At 36.8% G+C, this 18,080-nt stretch overlaps 1 protein-coding gene across 2 annotated transcripts; it reads left to right on the top strand.

Moving 5' to 3' along the window:
• Positions 1-4,030: 4,030 nt before the first annotated feature.
• Positions 4,031-11,276, top strand: LOC114455653 (histamine N-methyltransferase-like). Of its 2 annotated transcripts, none has more exons than XM_028437030.1 (7): positions 4,031-4,114; positions 4,347-4,492; positions 4,936-4,988; positions 6,120-6,227; positions 6,954-7,084; positions 7,167-7,260; positions 8,609-11,276. In XM_028437030.1, the coding sequence occupies exons 1-7, from the start codon at positions 4,109-4,111 to the stop codon at positions 8,968-8,970; spliced, it is 900 nt and encodes a 299-aa protein (XP_028292831.1). In that variant the 5' UTR covers positions 4,031-4,108; the 3' UTR covers positions 8,971-11,276. The 2 variants fall into 2 exon arrangements, with proteins under 2 accessions (XP_028292831.1, XP_028292832.1); XM_028437031.1 differs by having other exon boundaries at positions 4,061-4,114; positions 4,350-4,492; positions 8,609-8,970.
• The last annotated feature ends 6,804 nt before the right edge of the window (positions 11,277-18,080 follow it).

Below are 18,080 nucleotides of genomic sequence, written 5' to 3'. Positions count from 1 at the left end.
GATAGCAATTACTCTTTTTTTTTTTCTTCCTTTTAATCTGACCTACATGGATTCAAATATACTTAGATTTGAATATTGTTGTTTTAAATCACGTGTTTGTGTGTCTATAGGTGACATTGACCTGCAGCTACACACAGGTACAGAGGTGTGGTCTCCAGCGGGATCCCAGAGTCAACATGTTTTCCTACTATTGTGTTTTTCCTGCTTGTATTTGCTTCTGCTTTAGCACTAATGGATGACAGTGTTGTAGGTTTAATATGTTTGTTATGGCAGTGAGCGTCAAAGCATCATCTCCACTGCAGCTTGGATGTCAGCGAGAGTTCACCTCTCTGAAGTGTCTTTGAGGCAAAGAGTCATTATCAGTCCTCTGCTCTCTGCCTGGAAGCCTGACATAGATCCAGGCGCTGCTGCCGCCACCAAGTTACGCATCAAATATGCAAAAGCTGAAATGAAAACTGTGCTCGAATTGAAGAAGCACAAATTCTTCATTTTCTGGCTTTAGAAGCTTCTTAAGTGTAACAAATTTACATTTTTAATCGATTGTGTCCCAGAGCTTCCTGCTTCATGCTCGTTTCCCTGAAAGCGCTTCAACATATTTTTAGTTGTAGTGAAATGTCACTTTATTTCATATTTTCTGTCTTATTGCTTCAGTGCATCATTAGAATAATGAGGATCAAAAGTCTAAAAACCAAATGCAGAAGTTATTTCAGGAGATAACATACATACTATATGATAATGCACATGGTCATTTGATCAATCAATTATTCTTTATATAGTTAAATTTATTACCTCTGCCTAAGAAGTAATAAAGTGTAATAAAGTATGGTAGCATTGTGTGTGTGGGCTCATAAATGATTAAATGCATATTTCCTCTTTTAATCGTGTGCTTTGTATCAACAAGCTCGTTTTAGAGTAAATAAAGCCTTTACAAAGACAGAAAAAACACAGTCGATGTATTTATTCTAAGTGTATCTCAGATTATGATGTATTCTGGAGACACATTAACCAACCAACCGAGCACTCTTCATTTGTAGAATAAGCAGTGATCAATAACTAATAAATGTATTATTTAGTTGTAGCTCAACCACTGGCCTGCTGTGCTATAGCTGTTCTGATGCTGCCATCATGAGGGGAATCTCTGCTACTGAACTCTGTCAGTGTCATTTTTTTAAATTCTATTTTATCCTGATTTTGCAAGAAGATATTCTTGTATATGTTGTATGTTCTGTTATATTCAAACTCGCATCGAGTTTGAATATGAATTACAATAAACATTCTGATTTTGATTATATTTCAATTTTTACCTTAAGAAAATGCCTAAAAATGTTTGATTGTTTAAATCCATTCCACATGTTAATACAATAGCAAGAAAAATGAGATTTTTTCAATTATCAGGTCAAAAAACATCATTTTTGGTTTTGTTTTTGGGCTGATCTCTCTTTAAATAAAAATTAAAGTAATTATTTATCTTAATCTTGAAGTTTAGAGGTTAAGGGCAGAGGTGAAAGTAATGGATTACAAGTTCTCACGTTACTGTAATTGAGTTGCTTTTATGGGTACTTGGAGTATATTTCTAAATCAGTAATATTACTTTTTAAAACAATGTTACATTTCTACACACAACTGAGTAAATTACATTTTGTTTTAAAATGATCAGACATACAAAAAATTAAAGGCACTTTACAAATATTCAACCTTAGCTAGAACCGATTACATGAGCCGGCACATTACAAATATTCAACCTTAGCTAGAACCGATTACATGAGCCGGCACATTACAAATATTCAACCTTAGCTAGAACCGATAACATGAGCCGGCACAATACAAATATTCAACCTTAGCTAGAACCGATAACATGAGCCGGCACATTACAAATATTCAACCTTAGCTAGAACCGACAACACTAGCTGGCAAATCGGAAAATATTAACATTAGCTGGCACAGTGGAATATTGTAACATTAGCTAGTACAATAGAAATATTTAACATTAGCTATAACCCATTTGACAGGTATAATACACATTTGAATAAATATATTTATATGTACAATAAATATTTTAACAGAAAAAAAGCAGTTTTTAGATAGATAAATACAACAAACTTTAGCACAACAGATGAATCCACATCCCATGTGACGAAGGTCCTGGAATGGCTGGTCTTGGTCCTTAAACGGCAGGGGAGTTTTATTTCAGTTTTTTTTTTTAATTCCTCCATTCAAATTTGTAATCTTCATTCACGGTTCTTCAATGTTTCTTTTGAAAATGTGTTAGTCTAAAGGAAATTCGTTATTCGGAATAAAAAGTTTTCCATGTTCCACGAGTCATTGAAAATTGAACAGGTGTCTCAGAAAAATTTGTTGGTACGATCGCCTGCTGCAGGAACTATTAGTTATGAGTCATGAATGTCCCTTTTCAGCTTAAAATTTCAGCTTTTCAATTTTTACAAAGTTGTGTTTATAAAAACACAAAAACTCATAACTTATGACTCCGCAAGTAGTTGCGCAAGGAAAGTTTGTCAAGTTTTGGAGGTGAAATTTGTCAACATACTTTAAACTAAGAATGCCAAAACATAATGGAGTTTATAAATAACTTTTGTGAACCACAACTCACCAATAGTGGTTTAGTAATGTTGCCAAGTCATAATTTAAACAAAGCATGACACTTTTCTGTTAGTGAAACCATGAATCAGCAATAAACAGCTAAACCAAAAGTGTCAAACAGATTCCTTCGTATTGTTGAAAAGGACAGTTACAATAAACTTAACACCTCTATGTGTCAATATTATGCACTAAGAAAAGAAATATTTAATTTACAGTTATTCATTATTAAGTGTCTGGCCCTAATGTGAATGAGTTTGACACCTTTGATTTAATTACAGAAAAGATTCTCGTACTATGCGACGACTTGAGAACGACGACCAGGGTTGATAATCGTGTAAAGTTGACGTGCAGCGTTGACCGACGTACGGGAGCCGTTGGAGCTCAGAAAGAACCACCGAGTGGTCGTTCACAGCTTAAATAGGCCAATCACGGTAATGAGCTTCACCTGTGATGATGACGCAGCGGGAACGCAATCAACTCACGCTCATGCTGCATTCCATGACCCTCGGAACTCTGCATATCGTCTTGCAAAACCCCGGATTTTAAAGTGTAAAGACGCCGATTGTAAAGTTGCGCATGCTAAAACAAATAGCAACGTTTTACAACATTTAACAACAAACCACGTTTAAAAAAACATGTGTGACATTGACAACACCATTAGGGAATTTCATCCACTATGAGCAAAGAAAGGCCTTTAAATGTATATGTTTTAATAGAGGCTGTCAGTTTCACGGACTGAGATACTTTGATTTGCCAGCAGGTGCCGCTACAGGCTTATTTTTGCATTGATGGTCGTAATTCCACACAGCTTCATTTATATCACATGTCGATCAACGATAAAGTCTGATTGATTGATTTCAAACAATAAGCAAACAGTTCAACCCAAAACAAAACACACTAATAAGAGCCCCCAAACTATTATATTATATGATATTATATTATATTATATTATTTTATATTATATTATATTATTATTTTTGTATTTATGTCAACTTTTTATTTATTTACATGTATTTATTTATTAATGTATTCATATTGTTTTCTTATTTTTTCCCACTCATATTTGTTTATTGTTATTTAAGTTCCACATTTTTTTTTATTTTATTTTCTTATTTTTTGTTTTTATCTTTTATCTATTCATTAATTAATTTTTAAAAATTTTGATTTGTTGTTGTTTGTTTGTTTTGCTTCATCCTCCTTTTTATTATTTATTTCATTTTATTTTATTTATTGAAAAATACAAATTTACAAAACGTCAGAAAAAAAATAAATAATAAGGGTAAATGAGTTATCATTCCACTTCCAAAATACTATTGTATATCGTTTAAATGCTGCTTCCTCCAAGAGCACATGTTTGCACAGCCGGAAACCATCGGTCTCGGACCGGCTGTGCAAACACACTCCTCGCTTCCTCCTCCTCTTCCTCAGAGGAAGGCAGTGACGTCATGTGGGAGGGGCTTAATCGGCCTACACAGACAAACCTCATCCCTCAGTCTCTATTCTACTCCACATGTCAGTAAGTAGTTCCTCCGTCTCTCTCTCTTCTCACTGCTCAGTGTTTTTTCTCCATCCGTTAAAACGCTTTGTTGCTTTGTTGTGCGCGCGCGCTTGTGTTTGTGTCGCCGCTCAGGGCTCGTGCACACACACAACACGTCTGTTACACAACCTCCTGCAGATCACACGTGACAGTAAAAAAAATCAAATTAAAATCCTCAATGAATCAATAACCATCATTTGTTTCTTTTCAGAAGGTGACAATGGCATATTTTCTGAATAGTCTGGTGAACAATGACAGCAGGTACCTGATGTGCTTCCAGCTGTTCCTAGAGCGCTCCTCTGAGCATCAGTGCATGAAAGACTTCATCCACCAGCAGCTGCCTCACATACTGGACAGGTACATGACTGAGGGAGGGGGTCCATTACCTGGAAGAGCAAATCATATTTATTATCCAATCACATGAAACAAATCAATGTTTTTAAGCTGCAAAGATGTGCATTTCTTTGCTTTATTAGCTTTATAACAGCAGCACTGAACTCTATACTCATTTTAATAGTCTGGTGGGTCATAAATCTCACTTTATGGTGTTACAGATAATAAACATCCATAAAGCACCAGTGTAATAAACCTTGTTGTTGTAGTGAACCTACTTTTAAGCAGGCAATAGAAGAAACAGGCCTTATTTAATCTGGATTAAAAAATATTAATAAATACTTAATGAAAATTATTCTGACAACAAATAAAAAAGATTTAAAAAAAAATATTTACTAAAAAGTGGATGACACTCATTCTCCAGTTCATAGGGTTTTAATGTGTTTCTGACTGTTGATTCTTTCCAGTGTTGGTGATGGGAAATCTGATCTGAATGTGATTGGAGTTGGAAGTGGAGCGGGTAAGAACACCAGAGAGATATTATAGAAGTATCAGCTGTTAAGGTTAATAATAAATATTATCAGATCATTTCACCCTGTTATTTATTTATTTTATTTTTTTCCATTCAGTGTGTTTTATACTTTTATTTTGAAGGTGATTAATTTGGGTGATGACTTATATGTGATAATTGGGACAAAATTTAACTGATTTTTTTTTTTTTTTTTAATCAACGGTAAAATGTAAAAAAAAAAAGTAAAATATTTAATTTATTTAAGAATATGAGTTGGTGAGGGATTCATATTATGTGTTAAATATATATTCTGTTTATTGTAAACCTAAATAAATGTATTTTGGGATAGAATAACTATGTTCCTAAGTACCTAAACTCATTTTCTAACAGTCTACTAATTAATCTTAACATGAATAAAGAAATGACTGATACTTTTTGCTTGTTCTGCCCAGGGTTGCCAGATCTAAATGGCATTGTTATCTACAAAGTTTATGCTAAAACATAAACATAAAAAACATGTTTTTTTTTAACAGTTTTTGGCCATAGAAGAGAAGAATTTTGGGTCATCAAAGATGATATTATATATAAGGCTATATATGTATAAACGTTCTCTGCAAAACTGAAACAAAACTGGTAATGGGTCAATACATGACACCTAAATATTCTGTCCAACTGCGTTTCTTTTAGTTAAAAAATGTTTAAATTCATAAAAATATACAAAATATGTAGTGACTTGGTGTATTTGCACTCACTTTATTTTTTATTTTTTACATGTTACTTACTAAATTTGTTCTGTAATTTATTCTGTTATCCAAAGTGTCAAAATATCATGTTGTGCTACTGTACGGCCTTGAATGCTGTTTTGGAAAAAAAAAATCTTACTCTGTCTATTCAAATGTATTTTTTTGTTGTATTATAAGATTTCAAAGTATTTGTATATTTATTTATATTATAATATTCACGCAAACCTTGCCTGATGATGCCCATTTTCTGAAATATCATGCAGTGAAATCCTTATATTTAATTAACATATTCTAAATAAATTAAAAGTAAACCTATTTATTCAATGATAATTATGAATATACTTTACGTAATATTAATATTAAGTCGTGACATTTGTTCATGTGTTCGTGTGTGTAGGTGAGATTGACCTGGAGATGCTGTCTGTGCTTCATCAGAAACATCCAGGGCTGATGGTGGATATGGAGGTGGTGGATCCCAGCAGCCTGCAGCTGCACAGCTACAGAGGTATGGCCTCTGTGGGAACACATTTCTACATTTCTTGGCTATAAAAGCGTTGTTATATCTGGAATTCATTTCCTCATATTTGTGGTCCCACATTTTATTCTACTATCAAAATAAGGTCATGACGTTCTTTGGGTTTTGAAACTACCTGGTACTTTAGAGATGCTATGTCTTTAGCTGTGTAACATAAATAAATAACATAAGTTAATACAAATAACAAAAATGCATAAAACGGCAACAAAAACTACACAAAATGACAGAAAAATGTACAAAATGACAATACTGATTCAGAGAATTACTACAAAATGGTAACAAATACACATAGATTGATAGATAACTACACAAAACGCCTCCAAAAACATACAAATCAACAACAAAAATAGACAAAACGGCAAGTTTTTATAGACAACACAAACAAAATGACACAAAACGACAATACCATAGAATAGACTGAATTCTTTGTTTTTGTTTTTTTTGTTTTGTTTCATTAACATTTTTTAGATTGGCCATTGTGATCAAGAATGCTGAATCTGGTATTTTTAATAGAATGTCATATTGGACATTTAACACTAGAGGGCAGTAAATGGTAGCTTTTCTTCTAAGTTTAATGTTTTCATTGTCTACGATCAATCAGAAGAAAAGTACATTTTGTTTAGTTACTTCATAAAAAAATCTCTATTAGATATTATGTATTCTATTAGTTTTTATTAATCAATGGTCTCTGTGCAGATTTGGTTTCCAAAAAGCCAGATTTAGATTATGTTAAATTCACCTGGAACGAGATGACGTCATCAGAGTTTGAGGAGCGATGGCAACTGAAGAGAAGCACCAAGAAGGCCGACTTCATTCACATGATACAGGTTGGTCACGAGGAGGTTTTCACTACTGATATTTAATAAATGCATTCACGTGCTGTCATTTTTTTTCTGCTGAATTTGACAGATGCTGTACTACGTGAAAGATCCAGGTGCTACTATTAGCTTTTTCCAGAGTCTCCTCAACAAGAATGGGAAGCTTCTTATTATTCTAGTATCTGGTGAGTAGATGGAAATATAAGTCATTGAAACCTCTTTTTTTGTCTGATAAATTATTTTAATTTAATCATATTTCAGTTTTATTATAGACAAGTAGGACAATTGTTTAAGTCCATCCATCCATTCATTTTCTTCCACTTTATCCGGGGCTGGGTTGCTGAGGCAGCAGTCTCAGCAGAGATGCCCAGACCTCCCGATCCACGCACACCTCCTCCAGCCGTTCTGGGGGAACTCCGAGGCGACACCAGGCCAGCTCAGAAACATAGTCCCTCCAGCCTGTCCTGGGCCTTCCACGAGGCCTCTTCCCAATAGGACATGCCTGAAACACCTCCCGAGGGAGGCGACCAGGAAGCATCCCAAACAGATGCCCAAGCCACCTCAACTGGCTCCTTTCGACGTGAAGGAGCAGCGACTCTACTCCGAGCTCCTCCCGGGTGACTGAGCTTCTCACCCTATCTTGGAGGGTGCGCCCAGCCGCCCTGCGAAGGAAACTAATTTCGTCCGCCTGTATCCGCGATCTTGTCCTTTCGGTCATTACTCAAATCTCATGACCATAGGTGAGGGTAGGAACGTAGATCCATCGGTAAATTGAGAGCTTTGCCCCCCGACTCAGCTCCCTCATCACCACAACAGTCCAATACAGCCACCGCATCACTGCTGATGCCGCACAGATTCGTCTATCGCTCTCACGCTCCATCCGACCCTCACTCGTGAACAACACCCCAAGATATTTGACCTCCTCCACTTGAGGCAAGGACTCTCCACCGACCCAGAGAGTTGAAACCACCTTTTACCGCTTTAAGTCTGCTGTCTTTAATCCAGTGGTTCTCAAACTTCTTTGGGTATTCCCCACTTTCTTGACTAATAGCACATTTTCAAATTCTTTGAAGTAACAGGGAACAAGTAACATTCCCTCAATCAAAATTCAAAACCTATATTATTAAACCAATCACCAGCATGGAAAACAAATATAAAAGTGCAGTAGTCAAAAATACATGAATACTATTTCACATGCCTACATAAATAATTATTTTTGCACTTTAGTTCCGTGTTACATTTGATTCCCGGTCGCATTTCTAATGCAGTCAAATAATTGAATGCTATTTTTATTTCTGCTACATTTTTAGACTTCGCATTATTACTTTCTTTGCGTGTAGCCGTTTTGTTCAGTGTTACTGATCTTATATGAAAGTTCCCTCCTGTTTGTTGCGCCCCACACACTTTGAAAAGCACCGCTTTAAACTAAAAATATGAACACACATCATTATAGTGACACCTGCTCCAACACATTCTTGCCTTTTTTCTGATTTCTGTTTCTTTTCCATGTCTTTTATCCATCGCACCTCGTAGGAGAGAGCGGTTGGGGAAAACTGTGGCAATCCTACAAAGACCAGTTGTGTTGCACTGACATCAGTCAGTGTGTGACCACAGGAGACATCAAAAACCTCCTCAGCACTAAAGGAGTGAACTTCCACAGCTACGAACTTCCATCTCAAATGGACATCAGCGAGTGTTTCATTGAGGGAGATGAGAAGGGAGAGCTGCTTCTGGATTTCCTTACTGAGGTGCAGGACTTCAGTAAAACAGCCTCGCCTGAGCTCAAAGACGGGGTGTTGGATTTGCTCCGGCATCCAGACTGCAGCGTGCAGTCCAATGGGAAAGTTATTTTCAACAATACGCTGGAGGCCATAGTCATAGAGCAGCTGAACTGAAAACACAGGCAGGAGACTGGGTAGTTGGACGAAGATAATTGTAGAATTTATTATAAAGTGATTCAGCACATGGGCTCTTAACCAATCAAAACGCAGCCACGAGCGAGATAATGAAGGTGTCATTTGCTAATTAAAGATTAAACTTTTGCATAAAATGTGGTTATGGGGTCAATGGCCCTCATTTATCAACCGTTTGTACAATCAGGTCGAGCAAATCCACTTATACTTCGGTATTTATCGCTTCTACGCTACGCCGTGATCAGATCTCACGTCAGGTCTGACCTCATGTACGCAGCAAAATCTGACTGAGACTATTAAACAAGCCTCAGCTGTCATTTAAACATAAGCAGACACACTTTCAGAACAGATCAAAACTGACTGATTATTAAAACAAACTAAAATTATTTTTAAAAACCCCATGTTATTACTGATACCTGCACTTTTTTGGTTTTCCTTCAATAAACGCACTAATAAACTCTGCTAGGAGCACCGCTCACCAGCCTGACTCCTCCACTTTTTCTTGACCAAAATGTAAAGAATTGTCTTGATCAAATAGCAGAGATTAATTCAAACCTTAAATACGTAAATGCTGTTCATTGCCTCCCTTATTCTCTTCCACAGAGCGTTTAAAATGTGCTCTTTAAATTCCAGTTTTCATACTATTGAAAAGCACATCTTTGGTTTTTTTTTTCCACCTCAGCTGTAAGAACGTTGATTTTCATCTCGGAAACTTTTATTTTGTTTGACCTCAGTGGGCGGGGCCTCCGAACCAGGAATATTTGAGGATGTAACATGTTAATGATGATCGTCTATCTTCACCCAATCATTTGTGCGCTGGGATTGGTCAAATACAAAGGTTTCATCAAATGTCCTGTCATACGACCCAATGCGAACTCAGATTAGCACTCGTTTTCACGTAAGGTTGATAAATGAGGGCCAATGTGTTGAAAATCAGTGCACGACTGGTTTATCAAGAGTGCATTTTGATTAAAAATAAAACAAGTTTAGCTTGGATGGTGTGAGCACCAATGAACCTGGAAAGCTGTAACGAGGGCACAAAGCTAGCGCTGAGTCATGTTTGACACTGATTAACAAAATATCAATATTGTTTATTTTCTCTGACCATAGTTTGCCACGACTTCTTCAATCCAAGGGTTGCCAGGAAACAGCTGATCAGCTGTTATATTTTACATGTTCACAAAATGCCTTCTTTTTTAATCGCCTACGTGAAGTAATGTGAAAATGTAGCTTTGGATTTATTCATCATGTGATTCAGGATACAAATATGACTGCTGTGTTCTTTAGACTGTTATTATTGAAATATTTAGCTTTATTAAAACAAAATGTAAGACTCACCAATAGAATAAATGTATGATAAATAAATACTGTACACATTCTATTATCACTAACAGGCTTAACTACTGTAATATTATCCACTTTGGTCTACAAAAGAATATAATAAATCAACTCCAGATCATTCAAAATTCTGCATCAAGACCAGAAGGAAAGCACAAATTAGTATTTTAAAATCATTGCACTGTTTGCCTGTTTGATAGATTTTCAAGTTATTTTATTATTTTTTTGAAGCACTACACATTCTCTGGTACTATTCAAACTGTTCCAAAAAGATGGTGGAACGTCGCCGCACAAGGTGGAAACCTATTTATTTAGTCTGGCTTTAATGTAGTGCTTTATAATTTAATTTTTTGAATTATCTGATATGTTAAATCTTTTACTATGTTATTTTATTTTTTTACTTTTACTGTTTTTATGATAATTTTATTGTTTTATTGATTTATACATTATTCCCTTCGCTGCTTTATTTTTCATTTTTTTATTGAATTACTTTTGTGTGCATTAGTTTCTAAGCCTTTTTATAATGCTCCCTTTACTTCAGGAACGTTCTGTGAAGCACTTGGGACTACAATTGAATTTGTGAGGAAGGTGCTCTCGTGTTTAAATAAAGTTTGATTGAGTGGTGGATAAATCTGATGGTAACAGACTGACCACAAGATGACAAAAAAATCATGCTTAAATGTTAATGGAAATAACATTTAGCAGTCATAGGAACGCTGCCACTGTTAGAGGTGATACAGTTAATAGCTCAACTATTAAACGAGGCCAAAAGGCAACAGTTACTGTTTAACAGAAGACACTGTGTTACTGCTGAGGGTTAATGTACATCTATTGAAGTAAAACATCTGTCAGACTCACTCAGCTTTGTTTCCACATCTGATGATAGTATTATTCCTTTTCTCTGCCCCCCAAAGAGGTGTAAGCCTTTAATAAAAACCAATGTTAACAAATCTCTAGGTCATCCATTCATTAATCTCTATTTTTTTTTTTTTTTTTTTTTCAGTTTAAACATCATGATGACTTATCAAAGTTGTCAAGCAGGGGCGTCAAACTCATAATAAAAATGTTTGTCATAGTTTTTGTCGATTTTCATTTTCATGAGAATAACTAGGCTATGACTTATTTTTAAAAAACTGTTTTGTAATGTTAACATTAACTAAATCATAATGTATTTATATTTATATTTTTGTCAACTAATAAAAGGAAACTAAATTTTTTATAAAATGCATGAACTCATATCCTGAATATTTTTGACTACATATGTTTTAGTTTTAGTTGGCTAAAATGCTATTTACATGACTAAAATGAGACTATAACTGAAATAGTCCTGATGACTATATTTTGACTAAAACTAAGTTGCTATTTAGTCAAAAGAATATGACTATAATTAAATCAAAACTTGCTGTTAAAATTAACAGACATTAATAGGCCGTCCTTTGCACTTCCATATATAAATGTTGTGCAAAATATGTCACGCACTACGGAACAGGATTAGGGCCAATTTTGAGGAGAAAATAATTTTGTATAAAACAAGAATAAAGTCGATATTTTGTTTTCATTAGTCAACAAAAATATAAATATATTGTGATTTAGTTTATGTTCACGTTTTGATAAATAACAGACAAATATATAATATGGCCATTAAATTGTTAAATAAGGTAATATTATTATGAAATGTGTTTCATTATTCTTAAATATCTATTTCCACAATGGCCTTTTTGATTTCATAATGTCGTTTTCCACATTGACCTTTTTATTTCATAATATTAATAATGTCGTTCGGTTTGTCAATCAAAGAACATAAGGCGCCAAAAGCAGATAAATATCCATTCACGGACCGAGTAATGTTGTAATTCTCTTGTTAAAACCTTTACTGTTTTCATCTCCTAACCGTGGTTGGGGGACACAGGGGCGGTCCTTGCTCTCCAGAGCTGACTGTAGCTCCTCCTCCAGTGTTAAATGCTCAGAACTGCGCAGAAACAACAGCATGTGTTGGAGAACTGTACTTTATTAACTACCTGCACTGTAAACATTAACCTCGCTACCTGTCACGGTCACAGTGTTGGACTGAACCAGGTCTTAACACACGTGCACATCTGCTCCACTGACACGCACACACGCACGCGCATCGGCCACGCGCATGCACCCGCTCCCTCACTCAAAATGAATACATTCTGTCTGTCTGGGGCGCATCGCGCGGGCAGCATCAAGGAAAGGCGATCTGGCGCGCTCTGGAGTGCCTGGTCGGTGCGCCTGGGGGCCGGCGGGGCAGCTTGCAGCATCCCCTTGGTGCCCTCGGCGACTATGGGCGTGGTTGTCGTCCCTGGGGGCGCTGCTCTCTGTGCTGCTTCCGTTCCGGGTCCTTCTGGTCCGGACCCTGCTGGTTCTGGGCCCACCGGCTGCCCGTTCCGCGCGGCTCTGGGCGGGGGCCTTGGCTCCTCTGCTGGGGTCTCTGGCGGGGGGCTCTCTGGGCCCTTCCCTCGGGGGGTTGGGTGCTTGGGTGTGGGTGGGTGGGGGGGGGGCTGGATGCTGCAGCCTTGGGATTGGGGTCGGTGGGGGGATGCACTGGGTGCTCGGCTGCTTGGGGCTTCCTCGGATGTGTGTGTGGGGGGCGGTGGCTGCCTCTCGGCCTGGGATCTTGGGGGCATCTGGGGGGTTGCTCGGCCGTGGGGGGGTTGCCTGGGGCTCCCTGGCCCCCACTCTTTCTGCTGGCCTGGCTGCATCTGCGGGCCCAGGGCAGTTCCTGGGCTTGCAGTAGCAGTTTTTTTTTTGCACATATACTGGTATACGATGCACTGGCACGCCTTGGGATGTGGGATAAAACTCATACTGGGCTTAACTTTAGACACGTTAATCCCAAATACCTGCTTTAGGTACTACCATTCACTCATTCCCCCTGTTCACAGCCACCACCATTATAGCTAAGCTTCACACTTGTCACCATACTGGCTGGATTACACAACATAATAAGCACAATTTATTCTACAACCTCACATCTCACCCTCACTGCAAAACAGTCTATTCTTCCCCACCTTTTCTATTTCCTGCCTTGAGTCTCTCCTCCCTGCTCCCTTCCCCCTCCCCCTCCACTTAGGTGTAACACTGCTCTCCCTTTTTATATCCTCCCTATAATAAAAGATTTCTTACCCTTCCTTAGGGAGGGCTGGTGATGGAAGAAAAAAAAAAAAATGAATACATTCAAGCCAGACACATCTCACTGCACTTTTCTTGCTTTATTTTTTTTAATTTTTTTTTATTATTAATAATACTTTTATTTATTTTCCCTCCCTTTGCTACCACTGTGTCGATCAAAGAACGGCCATGACCGATGTCCAGGAAAACTAATCGATTTTAAAGGATCAAACCGAGGTCCAACCCACTAGCTTTGATTGACAGACTGAAGTCATTCTGCTGAAAAAGGACATTATGAAATAAAAAGACCATTGTGGAAATATATATTTAAGAATAATGAAACGTATTTCATAATAATATGACCTTATTTAACAATTTAATGGCCACATTATATATTTGTCTGTTATTTATCAAAATTGTATTTATTTCAAAATGTTTTTATTTATTTAATTATGACTCTTTTGGGCTTCCATAAAGAAAGGCCTTTAAATTTATATATGTTTTAATAAAGGCTGTGAGTTTCACGTACTGAGATAGTTTGATTTGCCAGCGGGTGCCGCTACAGGCTTATTTTTGCCTTGATGGTCGTAATTCCACACAGCTTCTGTCCATTTATATCACACAAGTGGCCAAAGGGCTCAAAATCACGTGAATTTATCACGTCGTCGATGCGTATATTATGGAAAGCCATCGAGGTAAAAAACACGTGTTAAATTCACGTCATTTTGACTAAGATGGCTTTCCATAGTTATATGGTTTAAACAATGGGACCGTTGACCAAGTTTCAGGTCGAATTCACACCCATACCTCTCGAGTATCCCGTTTTGGCTGGGAAACTCCCGTATTTTACTCCTCTTTCCCGCCATCTTCCCGTATTAGTATTTTCCCATAAATATCCCGTATTTTAAAGTAATAATAAATAAAAATGCCTTACTAAACTGAACACCGTCACTGGCCTCGCGAGAACTGCCACCTGCAATGGCCTGGGTGGCAGTTCTCGGGAGATTAGTGCCGACAGCTGCAACAAACCTGGAAACAACTCAGATCAGAGATGGATGTATGAAGACGTTCCAGTGAAAGAAAATAAAGAACTGGTGTAAATACGTTGTAAAATGTGACAGAGTTTATCTTCCTAAAGAGCATCAGGATGGGACACAGTTACACTGAGATTTAAACGTCTACCACAGCGGAAGGAACAACGCAAGTCATCATGAAAGATCAGCCAATCGCATGCGCCACAAATATACACTGCTTTCAAAAAGTGTTAAAGGATGTAAAGTCTGCAACAAATGTGTTGCGGTCTGGTGTGGACCCAAATGCAGAGAGAGATGGAGGCAGGATAGAAGCATATCGTTCCTGGAACCAGTCCATGTTTTTATTCCTCAAAGCAAAATCCAAAAAAACAAACACTCAAATCCAAGACAAGGGAGCAGGAACAGGGAGCAAGACCAGACACAGCAGGACACGAGGAAGGCAACAATGAACCTAACAACATCACACAATGATCCCGCAGTCATACTGTGTCCAAGCACTCAGCTCAATAGTGAGGTAAGCTTCATTGGGAATGGGCCACACCTGGGTGAAAACATGAGGGAGCTAATCAGGCACCAACCAAGCACACAGACATCACTGGGGGGTGGAGCCACAAGTAGGAAAACCTGAAACACAGACAAGAGTTAAACATGACTAGATTCAAACCGAATAAACAAAGACACATAATAACTTAAAAAGGACCCCAAGGGCTAAATTAACAGAACCTGACAAAATGTGTCTAATAAGTCATTCCTGAATACCAGAGAACCACATGAGTGAGCATGAGAAATTATCAGAAAATATATAATGAAAATAAAATGTAAATATCTAACTTAAAGACAAGCAATGTGAAATTAACACTAAATATGTGTTGACATGTATATAAACTGTAAGTATATTAAATAAACACATGTGCTTCATATACCCATTTATGTTTTTATTTAGGCTGTTTTTATAATTTAGGAATTAGGGCTGGGCGATATATCGAGATTCAAGATGTATCGAGTTTTCTATTTTATACTTTTATATAGGAAACTATAATATTTCATATATCAATATATCTATATCTATAGATTTAGACAGTTATATACAGCTTATTATGTATCAAAATACTAGTTTTAGGAGTCGTTGCTTTTACTTCTCAGAACAACATGTAAAGCTCGGTTAGATCATTTTCTGAGTGCACATATTGTGCAGCTGTTTGTTAATAAATGTCCCTATGTAGTATTTTGCATCAGCAAATTTAACCCAGAATTGTCTTTCTGGTCAGACTTTATTTGATAAAATTATCTAGATTTATATCATATATCACCATTTTGAGAAAATATATTGAAATATGAGTTTTGGTCTATATCACCAGCCCTAGTAGGAATGTTCACAGAATTTCAATGTTAATAAAGGTTGACCTACCAGATTCTAACCACATAATTGTATTTAGTGAGTGGTTGACAAGTGGGTATTTTAGATTTCTTGAACACCTGTCTTAAAATATAAGGGATAATGAAGCTTGGTTGGGCGGGTGGGACGGCTCGTAGTGGGCGCCAGAAAATTTGACAGGAATGGCCACCGCGTCGTGGAGATATTTGCTCCACATACACACAGACGTTCCTTGCTTTTATAGGTAGATGTCGATCAACAATAAAGTCTGATTCATTGATTTCAAACAATAAGCAAACAGTTCAACCCAAAACAAAACACACTAATAAGAACCCCCTCATTTGAACTATTATATTAAATTATATATATTTTTTTGCATTTATGTCCACTTTTTTATTTATTTATATTTAATTTTCAAATTATTTTCTTAATTGTTTTTTTTTACATTTACTTATTTATTGATGTATTTACATTTTTTTTTTTATTTATTTCCCCTTATATTTGTCTATTTGTATTTAATTATCACATTTCTATTTATAATATTATATATATATATATATATATATATATATATATATATATATTTATATAATTTATTTCCCAACTCATTATTTTTATTTTTTGATTTATTATTGTTGTTTGTTTTGCTTCATCCTCCTTTTTCATTATTTATTTTATTTTATTGAAATTTTATACAAATTTACAACAAGTCAGAAATAAATAAATACACATCTCACCCTCACTGTAAAACAATCTATTCTCCCCACCCTTTCTATTTCCTACCTTGAGTCTCTCCTCCCTGCTCCCTGCTCCCTTTCCCCTCCCCCTCCCTCTCCACTTAGGTGTAACACTGCTCTCCCTTTTTATATCCTCCCTCTAATAAAAGATTTCTTACCCTTCCTAAGGGAGGGCTGGTGATGGTCACAATTCAGCATTAAAATAAATACATTTATTTTATTGCAATAACAAAACATGCATTGCTGTCTCATAATGATTGCACTTCTTGTAGTGTTGACCTTTGACAGCATGTGCAGACAAGAGAGAAAAGAAAAAGAAATAAATAATAAGGGTAAATAGCACATGTTTGCACAGCTGTAAACCATCGGTTTAGGACCGGAGGAGTATTCCATGAAGCGGGTTATGTTCAAACTATGTTTGGGATCAAATGAGGAAAACTCTGAGTATCTCATTCCTAAATGCGAGGTATGTTCTTCTCTGAGTATGTTACCCTGGCAACATTGTCTGTGAACTAAACCTGGTTGCTGGCAGGTTTTATCAAAGAAACCCTGGGTTTCTACCTGGCTCCGCTCACCTGAACACCATTTCTGAACACTTTAATGAACCTTAACACTTTTCTCTGAAACACATTAGTAACATCACACACCACAGATGTGTCCACATCATTACTAATGTTGTGTTGCTTCACGGTTTGTTTTTTTTGTATGCAAACGGTAGTTTTCTTTAGAACATTGTGGAAACAGAGCATTACGTGAAAGATACTGAGAGGTTGATCTGCATTAAAACATCTACTGACGTCTGTAGTAAAGTTCCCTGAATACAAACCTGTGGAGAATGTAAAGGATGAAATGACAATTTAGATGAATCCACTTTTAAGGCTCGATTGTTGTTTTTTATTGTTATACTGTTAAATCTGTAGATCTTGTATCTTTGAAGGTATGATGGTGCAGTGAATTGCGATGCTGCTCTTGGAAGTGATGGGTCACGGGTTCGCGCCCCGCTTTAGTGTTTTTTTATGACATTTTTTAGGACGTCGAGATGACTGGTGAATTTATTACATTAAAAATCAATATAAATGATGCAATATCAAGCGGCAGGTCAGTGTCTTTATAGCCAGTGTAACGGGATGGCTCTCTATGTAGCCAACCTATGCTGCTGCCACGTCTCCTCAGACACATTATATTCATATTATTCCCCACTCGTTACATCACTGAAGCAATTAAGTGATGAAGCGACCAAAAACTGTGACTAATTACGGCTGATTTAAGCCACTATTGTCACTGAAGACTGAACGCACCTTTAGAACAGGCTCATATATCTCAAACATTGGCTTATTTCACCCCTTAGGGTGAATAAATCACTCTCTTCCGGGTGGTTGCCATGGCAGCTCGAGTAATCTCTGATCCATTGATGATGACTTTTTATCGCGCGTGCACGAAAGTAACCCAAGGTTTACATACTCAGGATTGATTGAC

Source organism: Gouania willdenowi, chromosome 21 (assembly GCF_900634775.1).
Source record: "Gouania willdenowi chromosome 21, fGouWil2.1, whole genome shotgun sequence".
Classification (NCBI taxonomy): domain Eukaryota; kingdom Metazoa; phylum Chordata; class Actinopteri; order Blenniiformes; family Gobiesocidae; genus Gouania; species Gouania willdenowi.
The sequence above is the reverse complement of the archived record's forward strand: the minus strand, read 5'-3'. Positions and strand labels throughout refer to the sequence as shown.